General features: G+C 36.2%; 1 protein-coding gene across 2 annotated transcripts in view; it reads right to left on the reverse strand.

Moving 5' to 3' along the window:
• OTOGL (otogelin like) overlaps window positions 1-23,383 on the reverse strand; it is a 198,944-nt gene that overhangs the window by 64,310 nt on the left and 111,251 nt on the right. For both annotated transcript variants that reach the window (XM_053584139.1, XM_053584138.1), the window contains 6 exons: window positions 20,997-21,116; window positions 18,246-18,362; window positions 15,697-15,853; window positions 14,998-15,024; window positions 4,095-4,262; window positions 1,942-2,220 (listed from right to left, as the gene is read on the reverse strand). In XM_053584139.1, the coding sequence (XP_053440114.1) occupies window positions 1,942-2,220; window positions 4,095-4,262; window positions 14,998-15,024; window positions 15,697-15,853; window positions 18,246-18,362; window positions 20,997-21,116 (868 nt within the window). The remainder of the gene's footprint in view (window positions 1-1,941; window positions 2,221-4,094; window positions 4,263-14,997; window positions 15,025-15,696; window positions 15,854-18,245; window positions 18,363-20,996; window positions 21,117-23,383) is intronic.

Here is a 23,383-nt window from a genome sequence, read left to right on the forward strand (position 1 = left end):
ACTCTCCCCTTCCCATTGCATAGACAAGTGTGTTTCTGTAGTAACTCAAGGCTATCTCTGAACAAGAGACTCTATAAGGATAAAAGTCAGGAAGTAGGTATGTTTCTTACACTTTGGATCCAGAATTCAATTCCAAAGGCAAGGAAAATAAATCTTTTTGGAAAGTAAAAGTACCTATTCCTCTCAAGATTAAAGTAACAACAAAACATGAGTTATTGGGCTCGTGAATCCTGAGCTAGATTCCAAGGCCAGAGTAGACGCTTAGGAAACTTAGGAAACCTACAAATTCACTTGCTGTAGTTCTCTGAACCCCAGGTGGGGCTGCTAGGTTGAGTCCTAAGAGTTTCCAGAGTAGACAGGAAATAGAGGCTTGAAGAGGTCAACTGTAAATAAATACAGGTAAAAGTATCACATCCACTCTCATGGAAGGCTATGGAGATGTGTCAGTGACTCTTGCTGGGGAGCACTTTGCACAAGGATAGTTCCCTAGATGACCTTGGGAAGGAGCCAGCTCCTTCTCTCCTACTTGCAGTTGTCAGAACAATTGGATAGAGTATTTCAATAATAGATTATCCTGAGATAAGGAGGAGCTACCTGCGACAGCCCAGCCTCTGTCCTTGTCCCTCCTAGAACACGATGTCCTACAAAGTTGCACTCATGATCCCAGTGGCACTTGCAGTGTAAAATGCAGAGCAGAATGCTTGTAGGGTGTCCCCCAGCTGCGTGCAACATGAGAGACACGCAGACTCCATATGCCCTGGGCAGTTTTCCTGAGTCTTGGAGGACTGGCCACCATAGACCCTAGTCTTCTGTTGGTTCTTGCTGCCTAGCTGTAAGTTATAAAGTTGTTTTGCCTGATTTGCTGAATAAGTGGTGTGTCTCACTGGACTAGATCTAAGAATACAAGTGGTTGGAGTGTGAAGGCTCCTTTGGCTCTGCTTGGAGCCCCTTACTAGAGTAAGAAAGTTTGTAGAACTTTGACAGCTGGGTTTGTGCACAATCTCCTGCCAAACTTAGGAACCTTTCACATAGGGAACTCTATCCAATAGGCAAAATTTTGAAGCTCAATTTGTATTTTTCTAAAATCTAAAGATGAGAGAGATCTGTGGAAATTTACCCACAACTGAAAATGGAAATGATTAGTTCTCCAAAACTGCTTTAGGAGGACTGACTAGAATGAAACAATTTGCTTGGAGACTCAAAGCAGATATCAAGCTCCTGAAATTTCAAAAATAAAACATGACTTTTAAACATTGCATAAAGAAGTAAAGATTGCTTTATGAAACTCAGAAAATTCAATAGTCATACAGCTCTAAAAATCTCTGGTAATAAGATTAGGCTTCTGCTGTACTAGGGAAATGCTCGAGAGATCAATGAAACCAGACACCCTTATAGTCAAAGGATGGAGATAAACCTGCTGTACTTATTAGATTAATCAGAAGTTGCCTTCTAGGAAAGAAAAAGTAGAATTGGGCAGCACCTCTGGCTCAAATGAGTAGAGTGCCGGCCCCATATTCCAGAGGCGGTGGGTTCAAACCCAGCCCCGGCCAAAAAAAAAAAAAAATTGTAAAAGAAAAAGTAGAATCAAACACTAGAAAACCATGTGATATGGGTGGGTTCTGATTCCAAACTCTAGATATAACTGGTAGTAATGAGTGAAGTATGAAGTAATAATAATAAAAAGGATATTTAGGGTTGTTTTAAGCAATTGCCATCAAGTTACTTAATACTCACATTAACCCTATCAAGTAGATATAACTATTTTTGCCATTTAAGGGATAAGTAAACCAAGGGATAGAGAGGTTAAGAAACTTACTTAAGATCATAGATTCTATCAACTTACACACAATCAGAACGATTTTGCAATTAAAACCTGGTAAATATTCTGCATAATGCAAATTTTCCTATGTGTTTCCTTTTTGAATATCTCAGGAAACATACCTTCTATACTGAAGCTACTTGAATGTTTAAATTCTTCAGAATCATCATATTTTGAAGCTTTGGCGCTGGAATCTGTGAGTGTGATGAAAAAGCCTTTCTTGCTGTATAGTTCAAATGCACTGTAACCAGGAATCCAGAGTCCCTGATGGTGAAAAAATGTTGCTCTCCGATGAAAGTCTGAATTTGCCTCCCATAGCTTCAAACTAAGAGTGTCATCGTTGTGGACGTAGAGAAAGTAGTTTGGCCTCTCTGCAGATTCCAAGGAAACAAGTGCTAGTGCTGGAAAACACAGAGCAGTGTATTTAACAGTTCCCTGGATTTTCAAGAGAAGAAAGATTGACACTGACGTTATAAAACATATTTATAAAGTTCATAAAATAGTGTCACATGATGACCATAAATAATTAATGTCCATCTTGAAGATTTCAAATGTGAGTTAGAAAATCTCTAAAGGAAAAAGCAATTATTTAAATGCAGTGAATAACTATGCTATCTCAAAAAAATCCAACTGGTGAGTTCTAATTTTCAAACAAATTATTATGTTCTTGGGTCAAAAAGAAAGAAATATCAATGAGGAACCCAGAATGTATAGTTTTATACAATTAATCAAATAATTAATTGGACATATATTTGTATTATTTGCAAGCTTTAATATTTTTAAATGAACAAAATGTTTTAAAAACTAAATTGGATGATTGAAAAGAGGAAGAGAATAGAAAAAACATCAATTTAGGTGTGCAACACATTTCAACATCACTGGGTTGTTAATGAGAAAATGTTCCTGCAAAAGATCTCACTGCATCAAGAAAAGATTATTTGCTCACAATATTGCCAATTTCCCCAAAGGTGATCAAATGAGCAATTAGGCTTAGAGAAGTACCATCCTTTCTTGTTATGTACTTTGAAAATTTTCTTTATCATTGTAAAACTCATGACATAATATTTTTAATTGAGATTTTAACTTTATTTTAAGTGAACATTATTCAGATTTTCCAATAAAAGGATTAGTTATTCTAAATCATAAAATGAAGTGCTCTAATTTAATATGATTTCAAAATCATTTATTTTGTACTAAATACTTGAGCACTGCAAGAGACAAAGAAGAAAAGAAAAAATATATAACCTACATAAATTAAAAGTGTTTTCAGAACTAAGGGAGTTGTTTTCACTGGAAAGAATTCATTCTGGGTGGCACCTATGGCTCAGTGGGTAGGGCACTGGCCCCATATACCAAGGGTAGCGGGTTCAAATCCAGCCCCGGCCAAACTGCAACAACAAAAAAATAGCTGGGTGTTGTGGCGGGCACCTGTGGTCCCAGCTACTCGGGAGGCTGAGGCAAGAGATCACCTAAGCCCAGGAATTAATTGTAGGTTGCAGCGAGCTGTGTGACGCCACGGCACTCTACCAAGGGCGAAAAAGTGAGACTCGGTCTCTACAAAAAAAAATTCATTCTGACTGGAGAACTGGACAATTTCTCAAAGTAAGTGAATGTTAAGTCAGATTCAGTTAGTCAGTGACTATTCCTGAGCTTATGCACCCTGCCATGCATGGCTCTGGGTTGACTACATACAAACAGTGCAGCCTGAGCCTCACTGGGCCAGGAGAGGAAACTATCACCTGTCAGAACAGGTACCAGAGAAACATGACAGGTGCAGCCCTCCTCTTGCAAACAGAGTTAATGTGGGGCCAGGTTCTAGGTACTAGGAAACCAAGACAGACAAGGCCAAGGAAGCATAGCAGACTTTAAACAGACACAGTGGCTATCTACACTCTGATTTGTGCTCTTAATATTTAATTTATTTGATATTAAACTACAATTTTTTCTATTACTTTTTATCTGGCATTAAAATCCTTCAAATGTTAGTAATCAGTAGATTGTTTTTCAAAAATTTCAAACTTAGTTCTGTAACTACTATTTTGGAAATGTTAGCATCAAGAACTCTACTAAACAATTGCAATTCTAACATATAAATATCTGTACAGCAATGACTTTATATATAGAAGATAGCTGGTTCATATGACAAGGTCATATTTTATTTTATATCCTTTAGGGCACTTAGAACAATGACACAAACATATTAGATTTCAATTAATATTTTCTAAATATAAAAATGTACATGGAAAACTAAATTCTTATTTTCAATTATACTTACATGATGTCTTCTCTTTGAAAAGGCCTGGAGTTATCATAAAACTAAAAAAAAAATCACCATGAACACTACTTCTTAGCAAAGAGAAAATGCTTCTACTGGTCATATTGGCACCTAGAATAAGGCCAGTCTGCCCATAACTTGCCAGCATATACGGTCCTTCTCCAAGTCCTGGATAATATAAGTAAAAGAGTTATAAATTGGCATAGGATTTTAAAATTTCAATGTGTCATTTGAAGGAAATAAATATTAATAACAAAAAACTCCAAGAAATTGAGCAATTTTAAAAGTTATCAGGTGCTGGACTGAGCTGTGGCAGAAGGGAGCTCTGAGACAAGGTCATTTGAAGCAAAGGAGGAAGCAAGAAGGAAAAAGGAGGACAAGGAGGTGAACAAGAAGAAAGACCAACAGAAAAACTCGGGCAACATGAAAAACCCAAACAGAGCAACTCCCCCCAGGGACCAAGAGGCAGCCACCGCAGATGATGACTCCACTTCTGAGGAATTAGTGGATTTAACAGAAAGGGAATTTTAAATATGGATGGTAAAGACAATAAAAGGAAGGAATGAGAAAACGGAAAGACAGAACCAAACGTTGGACGAGAGTTAGGAAATGAAGGAGACAATCAGGGAACATAAAGATGTAGTAGAAAATATCAAAGGTTAGACCATGGAGAAGAAAGGATCTCAGAGCTGAAGGAGAAAGTATTTGAGTTAACCCAGGTATCCAAAGAGGCAGAAAAGAAAAGAGAGAAAACAGAACAGGTGCGTAGAGAACCACGAGACTCCATGAAGCTTTCAAACGTATGAATAATAGGGATTCATAAAGGGAAAGAAGATTGTCCCAAAATTATGGAAGCCCTACTGGAGACTATCATAAATGAAAACTTCCTAAGTTTTACTGAAGACCCCAACACACTCCTACCAGATAGGTATCGAACCCCAGGTCATCTCAACTGAAACAGAGCTTCTCCAAGAAAATGTAACAGTTATACCAAAATAACCGAATTTTTCAAAATACTGTAATTTAAGATAAACACACACATATTTAGAAAATGTAATTTTAAACACATATAAACATTATTATGTATACAGATAAGTTTATATATATATGGATATATACATAGGGTGAGTAAAAAGTGTATACACATTTTAAGAAAGACAAAATTATATTAAATTTGTAATGTCACATCTGCAATTACAAGAGGAATTCAAACATGACCTCAGCTTTTGTTATCAGTATGTATTGAGTATTATAATTTTAATAGAGGTTTTCATTTCTTAAAATGTGTATGCAGTTTTCGGTACCCTATGTAGGTGCTTCTTTAAATTTATGTACATGCAAAGCAGAGCTGGACAGAAGGTTAACTAAACTTTCTGGATCACAAAAAGTGATCCTCACCTATATGAAAAAGTTTGTCTCGGTAACCTTCAGCTCTAACACTCCAAGTTTCTAATCTATCCTCAATAAATATAAGAAGTTTAGTTGTATCAATGGCCAGGTATCGTAATCTTGTAAAAATCAGCTCTCTGTAGTAGGCTGCATTGCATGAAAAAAAAATAGTTCATGACATGATACATTTTACTATTCTGAGAATTATTAAATTTCACCAATGAATTATGGCTATTAAAAAGAGAAATAAGATGAAGATGAACAGAAAAGTAAGCCAAATAAACTTTTTATTTATGCTATCATTTCCCATGCCCTCACATGGTTCCATAGAAAGCAAACAAAATTTAGTAAAAACTCTTTGGTCTAGAACCAAGCCTGAGACTCAATCAGAGTAATTTTTCTGCTAATTTCATCTTGTAAAGACAAATGTATAAATAACAAATAAGTTGTTGATATTCAACAAAATTTTAGGTGTTAGGTTTTATGATAATGAGGTCAGTTTACTTTCAACTCAGTACCTATGCCATTTAATGATTTTAATATAACAGATATTATAAAACTTTAAGTTTTCTTCTGAATCATCAAAAATTATGTTACATCATTATGAGCTGGATCATTTTAACAGGTGTAAAGGTGTGTATTTATGTTGTCGATTGTGTTAACCATTGGTAAATGTGCAGTAGGTGTTATCATAAAAGATGCATCTTATTCCCCTCAGTATATATCTCTTTTCCCCTCCTCTCATTTTTATGTCAAGGACAATTTAACTTTCCCAGCCCACCATGAAGAGGGACAAAAAAAAAAAAGATTAAAAGATTGTAAGAGTTAGATTTTTCCCCATAAGGACAGAAGACCAGGTCTGAATAAAGGGGAAAAGATATTTGGATTGGAGGGATGAGAAGTCTTTCATGTAAGAAGGGGAATGAGAGGCAAAATTTTCAACCTGAGACCCAGAAGAAAAGCAGAGGGACTCAAGTTATCTCCTTCCACTGGCTCATAATATGGGACAGGTTACCATTGCGCAGCTGGGGACTCTTAACAAGCCATGAGGAAAAGAGCTTCACTAAGGACATTGATACCTTCAGCAGAGATGAGGACTTGGAATAACTTTGTCCTCACATCAAGGTGGAGCTCAGAAGGAACTAGAGGATTTTTCTATGAGCTTGGCAGCAGAGGACCTACCACCAGTGTATACTATGCACAGTCCATAAAAAAATTATATTACTAATATTTAACATCTAAGGGCTCATTTTCTAGGAAGGACAAGAGAAAAATGATAAAAACATCTGAGATGCAAATATGCTTCAATTTATAAAATGTAGATTTGTATAAGTATGTTAATAATGTATAAATCAGTCAATGGGTATGTAAATTATAATCAGATATGATTCAAAATGGAGAAGATATGTATACAGCTACACTTGGAGGGCTTGCAGCACCTCATAAATATTCAACATAAGAATGAGCAAGGAGAGGACAGGCATGTAATCCTAGCACTCTGGGAGGCTGAGAGGGGAGGATTGCTTGAGGTCAGGAGTTCAAGACCAGACTGAGTGAGAGCAAGACCCTGTCTCTACTAAAATAGGAAAACTGAGGCAAGAGGATTCTTGAGCCCAAGAGCTGGAGGTTGCTATAAGCTATGATATTACCATGGCACTGTACCCAGGGTGAGAGTTTGAGACTGAGTCTCAAAAAGTAAATAAATAATTTAAAAGAATGAGCAAGGAGATAGACAAATAAACAGAATCTTCTTTCCCCAGCTGCACATGCCCCTCACAGCAACCTGGAGCCTGGAGAGACACTTGCCTTCTGAGAAATCCATTTTCATAAAAATCTATAGCTCAAGCAGCTAGGGCACCAGCCACATACACCGGAGCTAGCGGGTTCAAATCCAGCCCCAGCCCGCCAAACAACAATGGCAACTGCAACAAAAAAATAGCTGGGCATTGTGGAGGGCGCCTGTAGTCCAAGCTACTTGGGAGGCTGAGGCAAGAAAATCGTTTAAGCCCAAAAGTTTGAGGTTGCTGTGAGCTGTGATGCCACAGCACTCTACCCAGGGCAACAGTTTGAGACTGTCTCAAAAAAAAAAAAAAACCTAAAGCTTCTGTGTTGACTCCCAGTTAATTGCTATCTTGCTTCTGAACTATTTTCACCAACAACTAAGAGAAAAGTCATTGACCTTGTCATTAATTTTCTACAGGGAGAAGTATAATTTCACCATCTAGTAAAAGCAATCATTTTCTGCAGTTATTCTTTAGACACAGAAATAAGTATATCATGTCTAATAAAATCACTCTGAACTTGCCTAACAGTTTTTACCAGGACTTTGAAGTCCTTACTCATTCACAGCAATAATAACCAAAACTTTACCTTTTCAGTGAGTTCAATACAAATGAATATGAAGGTATCATATAGAATCTTTGAACTAAGGATTATTGAAATAATCTCAGTGGTAACCTCTGAATTCCCTTACTACTTTTTAAATGTTTCTTCCTACATAATTAGTTATTTCTGCATTTACTTTAAATTATATAGGTACCTGAATAACATAATGTTTGGCATGTAAGCAAATAATTAAAGGAAGAAATATGTCAGCTATAAATTTCCAAAAACAAATGACCAGGTAAGTTTATAATAGTTATGAAATTATTTGGAGTGAAACAAATTAAGAAGAATCATTTGAAACCATTTTTTTATCATTACTGTCAACAATCTTCACAATATTATATTCCTGTTCAGTTGTCTATCACTGTTACATTACTTTTACAAATGCTTACTTTCCTGGGTATGCTGATGATTTTCCCCCATTACTTTGATCATAAGAAACAAATTTTCTCACCACTCCACCAGGACTGTCAGTGTCTCATGAAGGACAAATGCCTTGTGTTCACCCTCTCCATTATCAATGCACTATGACAAGTGAAACGAGAACTGGTTTGAAGAATTTTGTAACACATTAGAAAAAACAACCATTGCTAGAAATACAGTGGACTTGTTGACAGAAAGCAAAATGTACTAAGGAGCAAGAGGTAGAGATTCAAGAAAATTCTGCTTCTGGGTCCATGAGTCTGCAGAAAACATGCCAGATATCACCAAGGCGCAGGTGGGAATTCTCATAGCACAACTGGGTGACATAGGGATTTCTGAGTGAGAATGTTTTTGAAGCATTTTCTCAAGTCGCTATCTGTGGACATTACACAGAACATGTGATAACAATGTGTGGTGATCATCCCTGCACTGGAATGTGTGGACCGCACAGCATGGAGGTCAAGCTCATGGGCTTTCCTGAGGTTAAACTGCTTACAAATCCCAATTTACCACATTTTGGATAAGTGACTTGGGGAGTTATTTAATCTCTCTGTGCTTCAATTTCCTTTGTGGAGTGTTGATGATAATAAATTGTTGATATAAAATAAAATATGTGTAATAACATCTTGAAGTTTAAATTATATGACATAAAGTAGTGAACAGGACAGAAGACTTACTATTACTGATTATATCATTACTAGGCAATCGTTTGCATTTTAATCATGGAATCCAAAGAGTTACTGTGGAGTGTGTGTTGGAAAGGTATGTATGCCTGCATTTGTTTAAAATCTCAAACAGAAAATGTGTTATGGCCATTTTCAAGCCTTTCACCTCTGGAGCCAGTGGCCAGGGAGAAAGAACCAGCAAGAAAGGTGTATCCTGCGGGCCTTGCAGCTGCAGAAGGAGGCAGCAGCCATTGGAACTGCCGGTGGCAAGAAAAGAAGCGTTGTTTTTAGGCATCAGCATATGGAAATCAATGAACAAGTTCCTCTGTCTGAAGTCAGTTTGTATCCAGCTCCCCAACCAGTTGACCCTTACATTGCAGATCTCCTGCAAGAGGCTGATAACAGAGGCTCCCATCAAGAAGGAGAGTTAAAGGACAGAAATTTAGCAAGTAACCTAGCAGATTAGAGCTGCGTCAAGAGAGAAGGTTGAAGAACACACATTGACCCTGCTAAGGCAAGCTGCGACCCCAAGGATACAAACAAAAGGTAAAAAAATCCATCACCAAGCGGACGGGAGTCCCCTCCCCCATGAGAACAGCTCAGAGTACCCCATAAACAAACGAGCAGAGTTCAAAACACCTCCCATTATACTCCACGGGAGAGACCCTCTAAAAACTGGACCTACTTCCCCTACTAGGGTGCCATGGTGCTCTCCTGCCAGGCATAAAACTGTGTAAAACTGTACATATTCTCTACCTGCAATTCTGAGCTCCCAGCACTCCCCTCCACTCTCACTCTGAAGTCTGGAAGCCTATTCCACAGGGGTCCAGATTCTTGGGTCATTTCTCAAGGGGTATGGACAGGGCCTGGGCTGCTGCTGGTCAGTGCTGATTCTGCGGCACAGGAGTGAGAAGAGGATGCTCAGCTGAGAGGGAACCATGCCTGAGTAGCGGTGCCCCGAAGCGTAGAACAGCAGCTGTTTTTGGCAACAATAGAGTCACACCCCCTGTCTCTTGAGTCACACCCCCTGTCTCTTGGGGCAACCAGAAGAGGCCGGGCGTCTTCTCAGGTGGCAACCACCGGCAGAACAGATCTGAGACAGAAACACAAGCCCTAGGAATTTAGCCAGGACAGAAACAAATTCCGCAAAGTTGTTCTGTTCTGTCCGTAACATCAATCAGGGGTGGGGCTAGAACTGAGTGAATAGCCCCAGCCTCCATCAAGCACCCGAGGTTGTCAGGCCTCACCTCCCCCTGCTGGAAGAAGATGGGGAAGGAGGCATCAACCTTCCCAGACTAATCTATTTGCAGGGTGAGTCCTGACCACACGGATCACCAGAGCAAGTGATATTTGAGTTGTCAGCAGACCCCTGTGATCTAGTTGCCAGAGACTTTTTAAACTCTTCCACCTGAGACAGGTGCTGACTGAGACAATTGATTTGGACCTTTTGAACTCAGCCAATCACCTGAGGACTATCCAAGTGGTGCCTTGGTTGTGTGGTTGTAGGAAGGTTTGATTTTCCTTTTCTAATTGTTGCCTGTGGGGTGTGGGGTGAATTAATTGCTGGTATTTCTCCACGGCTGAGACTTCAACCCAGAGTAAATGTTTCACTAGGGTCGGACAGAGACCAGCTGAAAACCAGACAGAGCCACTTAGCCCCACCACACCAAACAGGTCCCCTGTTTCTTAGGCCGTAGCATTGTATGGGTCCTCAGCTAAGCTCCAGGGGAAAAGTCAAATGGTGTATAATAATCATGGGGTGGAATCAGCAGAAAAACTCTGGTAACATGAATAACAAGAGTAGACCAAACCCCCCCAAGGAAAGATATGGCAGATGTAACTGAAGATCCCATTCATAAACAGATGGCCGAGATGTCAGAAATCGAATTCAGAATTTGGATCGCAAACAAGATTAATACAATGGAGGAAAATGGAGGAATTAGAAATTCAAGGAGCAATTCAAAAGTTGGAATTAGAAATTTGAGGAGAAATTCAAAAGTTGTTTCAAGAATTCAACGAATTTAAAGATAAAACCACCAAAGATTTTGACACATGGAAGCAAGAATTTGCAGTCCTCAAAGATCTGAAAAATACAGTAGAATCCCTCAGTAACACAGTGGAGCAAGCAGAAGAAAGTATTTCTGACATTGAAGACAAAGCTTTTGAATGCTCCCAAACTCTCAAAGAGGAAGAGAAATGGAGAGCAAAAACAGATCATTCTCTCAGAGAGCTCTGGGATAATTTGAAGAAGTCTAATATCTGCCTCATTGGAATCCCTGAAAGTGACAAAGTGGATTCACAAGACACAGAGGTCCTTCTACATGAAATATGACAGAGAATTTTCCAGACATGCCAAGAGATTCTGAAATTCAGATAGCAGACAGAACCCCAGCACAACTCAAACCAAATGAGACATCCCCCAGGCACATCATAATTAACTTAACTAAAGTTAATATGAAGGAGAAAATTCTAAAAGCAGCCAGATGGAAGAAAACCATTACCTACAAAGGGAAGAATATTAGAATGACTGCAGATTCTCTCTGCTGAAACTTTTCAAGCCAGAAGAGGGTGGTCATTAACTTTTAATCTCCTAAAATAAACCCTGGATCCTGTATCCAGCTAAACTGAGTTTCATTTATGATTGAGAAATTAAATACTTTAATGACATTCACTTGTTGAAGAAATTTGCCATAACCAGACCAGCTCTTCAGGATATTCTCAGACCTATCCTCCATAATGACCAGCCCAAACCTCTACCACAAAAGTCAACTCACTCAGAAACTTTTGATCAAACTCCAACTTCCACAGTAGCAAAAGGATTAAAAATGTCCACCGGACTCTCAAAAAACTCGGTACCCAAAATTTTACCAGACTTATCAATATTCTCCATTAATGTGAACGGCTTAAACTGTACTATAAAGAGGCACTGGTTGGCTGACTGGATACAATAACTCAGGCCAGATATTTGCTGCATACAAGAATCACATCTGACCTTAAAAGATAAATATAGACTCAGGGTGAAAGGGTAGTCATCCATATTTTAGGCAAATAATAATCAGGAAAAAAGCAGGTGTTGCAAACCTATTTGCAGATACGATAAGCTTTAAACCAACAAAAGTAAGGAAGGATAAGAATGGTCACTTCATATTTGTTAAGGGTAATACTCAATATGATGAGATTTCAATTATTAATATTTATGCACCCAACAAGAATGCACCTGAATTTACATGAGCAACTTAATTCCTCCAACTCCATAAAAGTCAGAGATTTCAACCCTCCTTGGCAGTGTTGGATAGATCCTCCAATAAGAAGCTGAGCAAAGAAATTTTAGATTTAAATCTAATCATCCAACATTTGTATTTAGCAGACATCTACAGAACATTTCATCCCAACAAAACTGAATACACATACTTGTCATAAGCCCATGGAACATACTCCAAAATCAATTACATCTTAGGTCACAAGTCTAACCTCAGTAAATTTAAAGGCATATAAATTATTCCGTGCATCTTCTCGGACCACCGTGGAATAAAAGTTGAACTCAGTAACAACAGGAATCTGCATATTCATACAAAATCATGGCAGTTAAATAACCTTATGCTGAATGATAGCTGGGTCATAGACGAGATTAAGAAGGAAACTGCCAAATTTTTGAAACAAAATAACAATGAAGACACTAATTAATCAGAAACTCTGGGATACCACAAAGGCAGTCCTAAGAGGGAAATTTATAGCACTGCAAGCCTTCCTCAAGAGAATGGAAAGAGAGTAAGTTAACAACTTAATGGGACATCTCAAGCAACTGGAAAAGGAAGAACATTCCAACCCCAAACCCAGTAGAAGAAAAGAAATAACCAAAATTAGAGCAGAATTAAATGAATTTGAAAACAAAAGAATTATACAACAGATCAATAAATCAAAATGTTGGTTTTTTTGAAAGGTCGATAAAATAGATAAACCTTTGGCTAACCTAACCAGGAAAAAAAGAGTAAAATATCTAATTTCATCAATCAGAAATGAAAAAGATGAAATAACAACAGACTCCTCAGAAATTAAAAAAATTCTTAATGAATATTACAAGAAACTTTATTCTCAGAAATATGAAAATCTGAAAGAACTAACCAACACTTGGAAGCACGTCACCTTCCGAGACTTAGCCAAATCAAGTGGAAATGTTGAACAGGCCTATATCAAGTTCTGAAATAGCATCAACCGTACAAAATCTCCCTAAAAAGAAAAGCCTGAGACCAGATGGCTTCACGTAGGAATTCTACCAAACCTTTAAAGAGGAACTAGTACCTATATTACTCAACCTGTTCCAAAATATAGAAAAAGAAGGAAGACTACCCAGCACATTCTATGAAGCAAACATCACCCTGATCCCCAAACCAGGAAAAGACCCAACAAGAAAAGAAAATTATAGACCAATATCACTAATGAATATAGATGCAAAAATATTCAACAAGATCCTAACAAACAGAATCCAGCAACACATCAAACAAATTATACATCACAACCACGTCGATTTTATCCCAGACTCAAGGCTGATTCAATATACGTAAATCTATAAATGTAATCCAGCACATAAACAAATTAAAAAAAAAGACCACATGATTCTCTCAATTGATGAAGAAAAAGCTTTTTATAATATCCAGCATCCCTTCACGATCAGAACACTTAAGAAAATTGGTACAGAAGGACACTGTCTTAAACTGATGTAGACCATCTACAGCAAACCCACAGTCAATATTGTATTGAATGGAGTTAAATTGAAATCATTTCCACTCAAATCAGGAACCAGACAAGGTTGCCCATTGTCTCCACTGCTCTTTAACATTGTAATGGAAGTTTTAGCCATCACAATTAGGGAAGAAAAGGTGATCAAGGGTATCCATATACGGTCAGAAGAGAAACTATAACTCTGCTATCTTTTGACATTTTCACTGAGGATACAATTGTCTGTTTCTCTTTACATATGCCTTAGTTTTAGGCAAAATTTCTCAGAGTTCTCATGGAAAATCTGGATGTTTAGTGAAGATGGGAGGTTTTCATTACTATCATCTGATTAAATTCACATCCTGGTAATATGTAAATATCTTTGCCTATTTATGGTAAAACAAATTCCTTATGTTATTATCATTGCACGTGTACTTGTTTCTTTGATTTCTACCACACAATAACAATTTGATCATAGTCACCATGCTGAGCATTACGTCACCAGAACTGACTCCTCTTAGCTAATTAAAACTTTGTACCCTGGACCAGTACTTCCCCTTTCTCTGCCCACTACCCTCAGTACCAACAGCCACCTCTGGTAACTCCCATTTCACTCTTGATTGATAAGAACGCAACATTTCATTTTTGGATTCCACATAAAAGTGAGGTCATATGTTAATAGTATTTGTTTTGCTGTGCCTGGATTATTTCATTTAGCAAAATGTCCTCTAAGTTTATCCATGTTGACACAAATGACAAAATTTGCACTATTTTTAAGGATGAATAGCTAAAAGAGAAGATTTTAAAGGTTCTTGCCACAAATAAATGATAAACATTTGAGGTAAAGGACATGCTAACTAGCCGGATGTGATCCTTCCACAATGTAGGCACGTCTCAAAATACTAAATACAACATATCTGTCAGTTGAAAAATCAACAAATTTTAAGAATATGGAATAACATTCATATTTTAAATAATGGTAAAAGATACAGGTTTGGTATACATTTTTCATCCTTTTTGCCTAAAAAAACTAACTTTAATAACTTAATTGACTCATTCTATTTATTTATTTATTTATTGAGGGCCCTCAAATGCTGAGAACATAAATTATGCACTTTTTTTTTACTTTATAGGGAATAGATCTTAACACAAATATTTATAAATTTAGAAAACTTTTAGAAGTTAGAAGCATTTGTGGAGTTACAGTATAGCAAGTCATTAACTATTTATACTTAGTTCCCAACACAATTTATTCAAGAACTTTTAATCTGAAAACACATCCAATAGACTATTATAGTGATATTCTTTATTGAAATGCCACATACCTTCATTGTAATATTCACAATCAAGTGCTAAAAGAAAAAAAAAACAGTAAATATTAAACTGTGTAAGAAGCTGACCACTTAACTAAATGCACATCAGATATGGCCATAAATTTACTAATAACTACATGAAAGAACATAAAGTGGCATCACATTGAGGAACTTTCTCTGAGAAAAGGGGATTCTTTAATGATGTGTCATAACTGATCAAATTCCATGATTATTTTAAAGGTGAGCAAATACATCTGCCAATTTGCAAATGTCCACTGAAAGTGTTCAAATCCCAGGCTTTCTTCAGATGACTTACCACCAACCTAAGTAAATTCAAAGTTTAAAGACTCAAATGAGAAAGAAAATTTTGGTGTCTTTTAAAAAATAATGTTTCTTATAATGGAAGCAGTGAACTTTTACAGACATAAAAGGATCAAAATCATAAGCAATGTCTCTGAGGATGGTATATAAATAATTTAAATGTTAAGTGGTACAGTGTCAGTGGTCAGAGAACAGAAAAATATCTCAGTTTTTTCAGTTTATACATCTTTTGACACACTATAATTTAAGATTATCAAAGTAAAATAAAATGTAGTCATTTTTAATTAATTCTATTTTCTTGAGTGTGATGGCATGAATTCTATGATAAAACACCCATTAGTATGGACCTCCTTATAGGGTTCCCACATGAACGTTGAGTAAGGTACTCACAGCAGACAGTAGGTGACCTCCAGTGAATGGACAGTCCTTCCTGACAGCACTTGTACGCATACGCTGCTATGCTAGTGCACAGGCACTCACAGTCCCCACCAAGGTTACAGTTACACGTATCTTCATGGCAATTTTTGACAAAAGAAGTAACATCAATCTGAAAAATGAAGTTAGAGATGATTTCATTTCAATAAGGTCCTGACAATGATTAAAAGTCAACACCGCTAAAGAAAACTAACTTGTATGTTTTCAAAATGTGATAATATCAGCTTACCACTGCCACCCAGAGAGTTCTTAATACCTCGCACCTCTTTATTGCCCAAAGGAGAAAGAAAATTTATTAGGCAAGGGTCATTATCAAAGAACCAGCAAAACAAATAATGCAGTTAATGAATAAATGTAATTTCAACTTCTGCAAAATAACAGATCAATAATTTTGGAAGTTAATGTTTCATTATACTCGTAGGCATATTCACATGGCATTAACAGAAAAGTATGTCCTGGTTCCAATTGTACTTTTACATTATTTTATTTCTTATTCTTTTCCTCCTGTTAGGTGACATTGTAGTGACTGGGAACGGCAATAGCAAGCTTTAAAAAATTCTTCGTGTTTACTTAGTTTACTTTATTTGCATTATATTTAAGCAGCTGATAAAAATTAATATAGTGACAATGTGTTATTTAAAAAAGCGGGGTTTGGTATCACTAATTTGTACTTTATTTTATAGGTCAGCTCATGAGTTAATTTTTCTTTTCAAATGACATTGAGGAAAACCCAGCAGCATCTGTGGCTCAGGACTCCAACTGACATGGTATTTCTTGTCTTCCAAGGTATAACCTTTGGAAACTGAAAAATATCAAAAGCAATGCTTTTTATAAACAGAGATCTAGTCTACTTATGTGCCTCTAATATAGCATTCCTCAAAATATTTTGTTTCAGAAGCCTTTTATACTCAGAAAAATTATTGCAATCCCCAAAGAGATGTTGTGTATGGGATTATAGCTATCAATATTTACTATATTCAATATTTAAAATTAGACATTTTAAAAATAACAGTAATGGACTCATTACATGTTAACATAAATAACAAGTTTTTAGTGAAAAATACCTATATTTACCAAAACAGAAAAAAAATAGTAAGGCAAGTACACTCTTTTACAGTTTTGCAAATCTCTTAAATGTCTCACTTAAAAGAACACAACTGGACTCTCATGTCTGCTTCTTTGGGGTCTGTGGCAATGTTTTTGTTTCATTTTAGTTTGAGTTGAAGAATATCAAGAAAATCCTGTCCCACACACAGAAAGTTGGAAAACAGAAGTGTTTTAATGTCCTTTTCAGATAATCATGGCATTCTTTGATACTATATCAAAACTCAAAAAAATGTTGCTTTCTTAAAACTTATCTTCATGTCAAATATGAAACCGTACCAGTGAATTTTATACTTCAAAACAATAAAATCCTTTGCTTTATTTTTCCATTTGAATGGTTATTTTAGTCCTGCATAATTTCGTAACATCATTGATGAGTCAATTAGAAAATCCACCCCCTTAGGCAGGTCTTCAAAATGTGAACACATTTGATTATGTGCAACAGCAGAGAGTCACATTTGTTAACATCACCACCCAGATCATTAGAAACCCCGTTAAATATTGCAAAACTTAGAAGCTCACAGGGGTGAATCTAAGTTTTACCAAATTCTAATTTTCACTTGAAAGTTCAAATTTTATCAAGGGCAACAAATACCCTCAAGTGTATTTTACTTATTTTCAAGAAAATATCTGCCAAATACACTTGTCTGAATAACCAAATTTATCTGCCATTTGTTCTTGCAAGTAAAATGGTGTTCCAAGAAAAAAGCAGCCAACTTAGCTCAGAACTCATATCACACAAGGGTGTTTCTTCAAGACAACTAGCATATCTTAGGAGGCAACAGAAGCATCACTTGATTCTTAGAAATATGTTAAACTTTTTTAAATTCAACCAGGACTTAAAATTATTATGCTATAGAGGAGTTCAGAAAGTTAAATTTCTGAATAAATGACATTCCTTCTTGAGATGTACTTTTAAAACCATTTAAAATGTGTTATTAATAATATGTTCTTTTTTTATGTTTTACAGGGACTTGAAGAGAAACTTCTCTGAAGAAGACAGGCGCATGGCCTACAGACATATTAATAATATTTTCAAACTATACTTTGGGTTGAAGGAAAGAATGTCCATTTGGCAATATTCTCTGAAGAAATACAATTATGCCCTTCATCATAAAATAATATATAAAAATAATGTTCCATAAAATAAAACAGATTACTATATGCCATTTTTAAATATCATGCACAAATTTACACTGTGAAATGACACAGAGAGAAAGTCAATCAACTAAAGTGCATCATTTCCACGGAAGAAACAAACAAATACGTCCTCCTAACAATGGTCAGACCTGACATCTAAAACACCAGTGGGTAACTGAATCATCTGTCCCACACTTCTTAATATTACAAATACAGCAATAACTCTACCATTTTGGGAATATAGTAAAGTATTCATTTACCACGTTGCGACAAGAAGCAAAAACATCGCTGTACAAAATGGAGCATTCTTTCTTGGCATAAGGAAATTTATTCTGATGCGCCTCACAGGGTTTAATTGTTTCATCTGGACTTTCGCACTGTTGAGCAAATTCAAGGGAGAAAAGAAAATTTTAGAGGAGTGATTTCTCAAGCTGAAATCAGGGTAACCTACCTGACTCCATTCTTCACGAATGCATCTAACATGTTCTGACTCTTTTAGACAGGATTTACTTAAAGCATCTGCTCTCATCCCAGGCACTGTTGAGAACATGTACTACTTTTGAAAGCAACTAAACAGAATATTAAAATCATGCAATATTCGAGATAGTATGGAGATAAATACTTTTTAAATCATCCTAAGTGCAGCTTTGATGTGATTCAAAAAACTTCATAAGCATGAACCTCCTCCTTAATTTTTGCCTCTTTTTTTTCCATTATAAATCATCTTCTGAGAAGTTGTATATTCTCCGATCTCTACAGCCTTAAATCCCATTCCCTCAGCAATTTGGGCCCCGCCCTCTCCGATCCACTTCCCTGAATCTGTCCTGAGAAAGGTCGTCGATGACCTCTCGTTACTAAACTTAAAGGCAACTTCTCAGACATCCTGCTTGTACTTTCTCTGCCTTTGATTCTGTTTAATACTCTCCCCTTCATAAATGTCTCTCCTCCTTTAGTTTCCATGCCACAACTTTCTGCTGGGCCTCCTCTTAACTACCTTGCCTGCTGTTCCCCAATCTCCTTCCCCCTCCCTCAAACCTCTATTTTTCTTATTCTATATACTTATCCTGGCTTCAACCACTCAAAGTTACTAACAACTGCCAAATCCCTGTTTCCATTCCAGATCTCCTTGATGGCTTTCAGAACCTGAAGTTTCCATCTAAATATCTCTCTGTCACTTACTCTCTCAATACATCCTGAACCGTACTCATCTCCACACCATCGTCCTGCCCACACTGACCACAGGTCCCTCTCTGTGGAAGGGTCACCAGCATCTACCAGTGAGTCAGAAGACTTTTTCTGAAGCATCCAAACTCCTAACATAATCTCTCAAAACACATGGTGATGGGTTTTAATCTTTAATGTCTCTCAAATGTATGTAAGTTTCTAAATCTTCACTGATTTGACCTTTCCAGCTGGATTGTAAGAGGCTCCTGGCCCTTGCACTTTGCGGATCTGTACTTCGCACTCTGGCCATTCCCTATGTCAACTCCACAACACAACTATATTGGATTTCTTGAAATTCACTCCCTATGCCATGGCCCCTTATTTTCCTATCATAATCGTTCCTACTTTGTATAGGAAAGACTTTCAGTTTCCTACCTTCTCTAAATCATATAAGATTCATCTCCGGGTACCCCTCCAGAAACTTAGCTTGCACCATCACAACCCCCATTTTCTGAGCACTTCTATCAAAATTCCTATTTCACTACATTTTTATTGCTAATTTTTCTGCCTTACCTACTAATCTATACTCTAAATTCTTTAAGGACAAAGACTCTGGATTATGCATATTATGTGTCTGTGTGTCATGGAAAACATTAAGTTCTAAATAAAAGGTAATGAATTAAAGAATGATTTGAGTGTCACCTTTGCCCATTTGGGTATGAATTTTTTAAAATTCATTTGAAGCGGTTTAAAATTATTGGACAGCTCTAAATATTTAAGTATTATTAGAAATTAATTATTTGTTAATTCATTTGCAGATGGGTAAATATAAAATATTTTTAAATAATTTCTTCAAAAACTTCTAAAGATGACAAGATAGACGATAGCATTGAAAGGGTTTTGTATCTCTCTGTATAGCAGCTATTTTCGATATTAAAATATATAAACTCTGTGCTCTTAAACTGAGACCACACTGAAATATTCTACTCAAATCTGACCAAATGAGATACATGTTTAATCCCATCCACTTTTTATTCTTTAAAAAAAAGTTAGACATATTAGGTAAATCAGGTAAAGTAATAATTAGCCAAACAGTAATCAATAGTAAATTGTGGTTTCAAACATTCCTATCAATTAAAAAGATCAAGAAGCTAAAAATAAAAAAAAAGAAAAAGAAGAAGAAGAAGAAGGAAAAGTGAACCAATTTCCAACTCGATTGTTTTCTGAAATAGTTCAATACTTTCAAAGTGTGTCCCACACAGAACATTACTTTCTTGAGAATCAATAAATAAAAATATAAGTTCTTTTAGTGAATTTAGGAAATTCTTCAAACACACGTATTATCTCAAGAAGTCCTTCAAAAGAGAACCATATATAACTTAATTTATTCATCTGTTCCCAAAGGTAATTGACCCTAAAGCCATCCCCACACACTCCTTTATCCCATGTGACACTAATAACACGGTCGCCTTCATTTATTTATAGCTTTGAGGTGGCAAATTTTCCATCATTCTTCAAAACGCAGACATATTGATAGCCTTTCACTCTGGTGAGGAAAACATCAGAGAGAAGATGTAAGTTTGAATGTCATCGCTGCTACTTTCTATCTCTGTAATATCAGACGTCATTTAACTTCTCTGAGCAGCAGCTTTATCTATAATACAGACACTCTTTACATCACAAAAATTACATGAGAAGATGAATATGCCAGTAGCTCATCAACTGGGAATCACTAAAAAGTTATGTAAAAATAATATTACCTAAATAAATTCTCCTTTAAGAATGAAATGTTTTAGTGGGAAAATATTCCAAAATGCTTTCTTTTAAAGCACATACACTGAACGTACCTGTCCTAATGCCCAACTATCTCCAAACACCTGCGCGTTTCTCACTTCCAAGTTATTGGATGTGGTCATATCATTTGAAGTACATTTGTCAAAGTTTCCACACAATCCTGACAGCTTGCTCTAAAGTAAAAGAAAATCAACAGGAAATATTCTAAATTCACTTTAACATTTAAGCATTCATCTTCACTAAAACTTTGGAAAGATTCGAAATACGTATTTATGAATTTCCACAGCAACTATTTAAAAAATAAATTTTTGAAGAAAGTGGATATTCATACATACCTATTTAATTATATTTGGTAATTATTTTAAATTCTCAAAAACATTTTTACCAACCCCCAAATCCTGTTTATCAACACTTAACTAACATCTTAGCATTGATACAACTGACAACAAATAATTTGGGAAAGTATAATTAAAATGCTACATATAGATATGTGTGTATATACATCTATGGGTGTATATATAACTTATATGCACGTGTAACATATTGATAATGAAAGACCTGTCGGCTTATATGTTTAAGATTTTGCAATACAATAAATGTTTAAATAAGAATGATAATGTAGGTTGTTATAGATTGTATCATGGTTACTGCAATGTGCAAATGGACTATTCACATCAATAATTACCCACTGGATTTTTTCAAAATAATATCAAAAATTGCATTTCTATAGGAAGGAGAACTTGCAGCAATGACAGTCTTCCAAAAACAATGAGACTCCTCCTTAAAATCTTGAATTTATTTATTTATATATATATATATATTTCTTTTTTTTTTTTGAGACAGTTTCATTTTGTCACCCTTGGTAGAGTGCCGTGGTGTCGTAACTCACAGCAACCTAAAATCTCAGGCTCAAGTGATCCCTTTGCCCAAGCAATCCACCCAGCTCAGTCTCCCAGAGTGCCAGGATTACAGGGGTGAGCCAACAAAAACCTTGAATTTAAAGATGCTGAACTCTGTCTTCAATACTAAAGAACAGAATGCATCCCTTCTTGATAGTGAAGGAGGCTGCCTATGTCTGTAGGATTACAACTGGCACAACCACCTGTTACCATGGAGCCTATGCTGTCAGAAACCACTTCTATCCGGAGACACTGGCCGCTATTACCAGAAGTCATCCAAAAGCTGAAGCATCAGTGGGGGAGGATGTACAAGATGAATGATTGACTTGTTTCCAAAAAATAAGGAAAGGGGAATATATGATGAAGAATGGCAGAGAACATTAGTTGAAAAAGGATACCAATGACTAAATGTTATTTCAGATTCAGCAAAGGAATGCAAGATGCCAGTAAACCTAATAATAGATCTTTGGCCTTTATCCTTATTTAGACTGAAAGATTATGACTTCAACATACAATCATTTTAAACTGACAGCATAAATTAAAATCTTTTTTTTATTGAGACAGAGTCCCACTTTGCCACCGTAGGTAGACTGCCGTGGAGTTCTAGCTCATAGCAACCTCCAACTCTTGGGCTCAAGCGATCCTCTTGCCTCAGTTTGTTCATTTTTAGTAGAGACGGGGTGTCACTATTGCTCAGGGTGGTCTTGAACTCCTGAGCTCAAGCAATTCACCTGTCTTGGCCTTCCCAGAGTGCTAGGATTATAGGAGTAAGCCACAATGCCCAGCTAAATCTTTTTTAAAATGAAATTTTCTACGTTTTTATGAGCCTATGTTGCAGCCATCTGAATTTTTCTCTAATTTGACACAAATTATGTGTATCCATGAGTTTCGATCTCAATTTCAAATAAACTAGATTTAAAAAAATATACCAATATTCAAATAAAAAACCTTTAAGATATAAATTTAAAATATTTAATCATATTTTAAATAGTGTTAAATATTAAACATTTTAACAATAGTTCATAAAAATATGTAATGGTGTAATATATAAAATAATTTAAAATATAAATTGCAAAAAATTGTAAACAACTCAAATTGAATCTTCATCCCTGAGTGGATAAACAAACCATGGTACACCCACACAACAGAATACGACCTCGCAATATAAAGGAACAAACCATTACTTCCCACAATGCTATGACTGAATCTTAAATGTATTTTGCCAATTCAAAGAGGCCAGATCCATAAGGCTATATATTGTACACTCCATGTATGTAAAATCTGGCAAAGGCAAAATTATAGCAATGTAAAATAAAACCATGACTGCCAAGGGTTTAGCACTAAACACCGTAATAGTAAATCTTTTACATTTTTGAAAATAATTTTACTGTATGTGGGCTGATGAGAATACCCAGAATGTGGAGGAAAATGTGGAAAATAGAGTAAGATCTCATTGTGTTATAAACAAATCACATAACCAAGCCAAAAGGAGTGAGAAGAAAGGAGCTGACCTAAGTAACTTTGGAAAGCTGAACACTGTA

Source organism: Nycticebus coucang, chromosome 3, assembly GCF_027406575.1.
Source record: "Nycticebus coucang isolate mNycCou1 chromosome 3, mNycCou1.pri, whole genome shotgun sequence".
Lineage (NCBI taxonomy): Eukaryota > Metazoa > Chordata > Mammalia > Primates > Lorisidae > Nycticebus > Nycticebus coucang.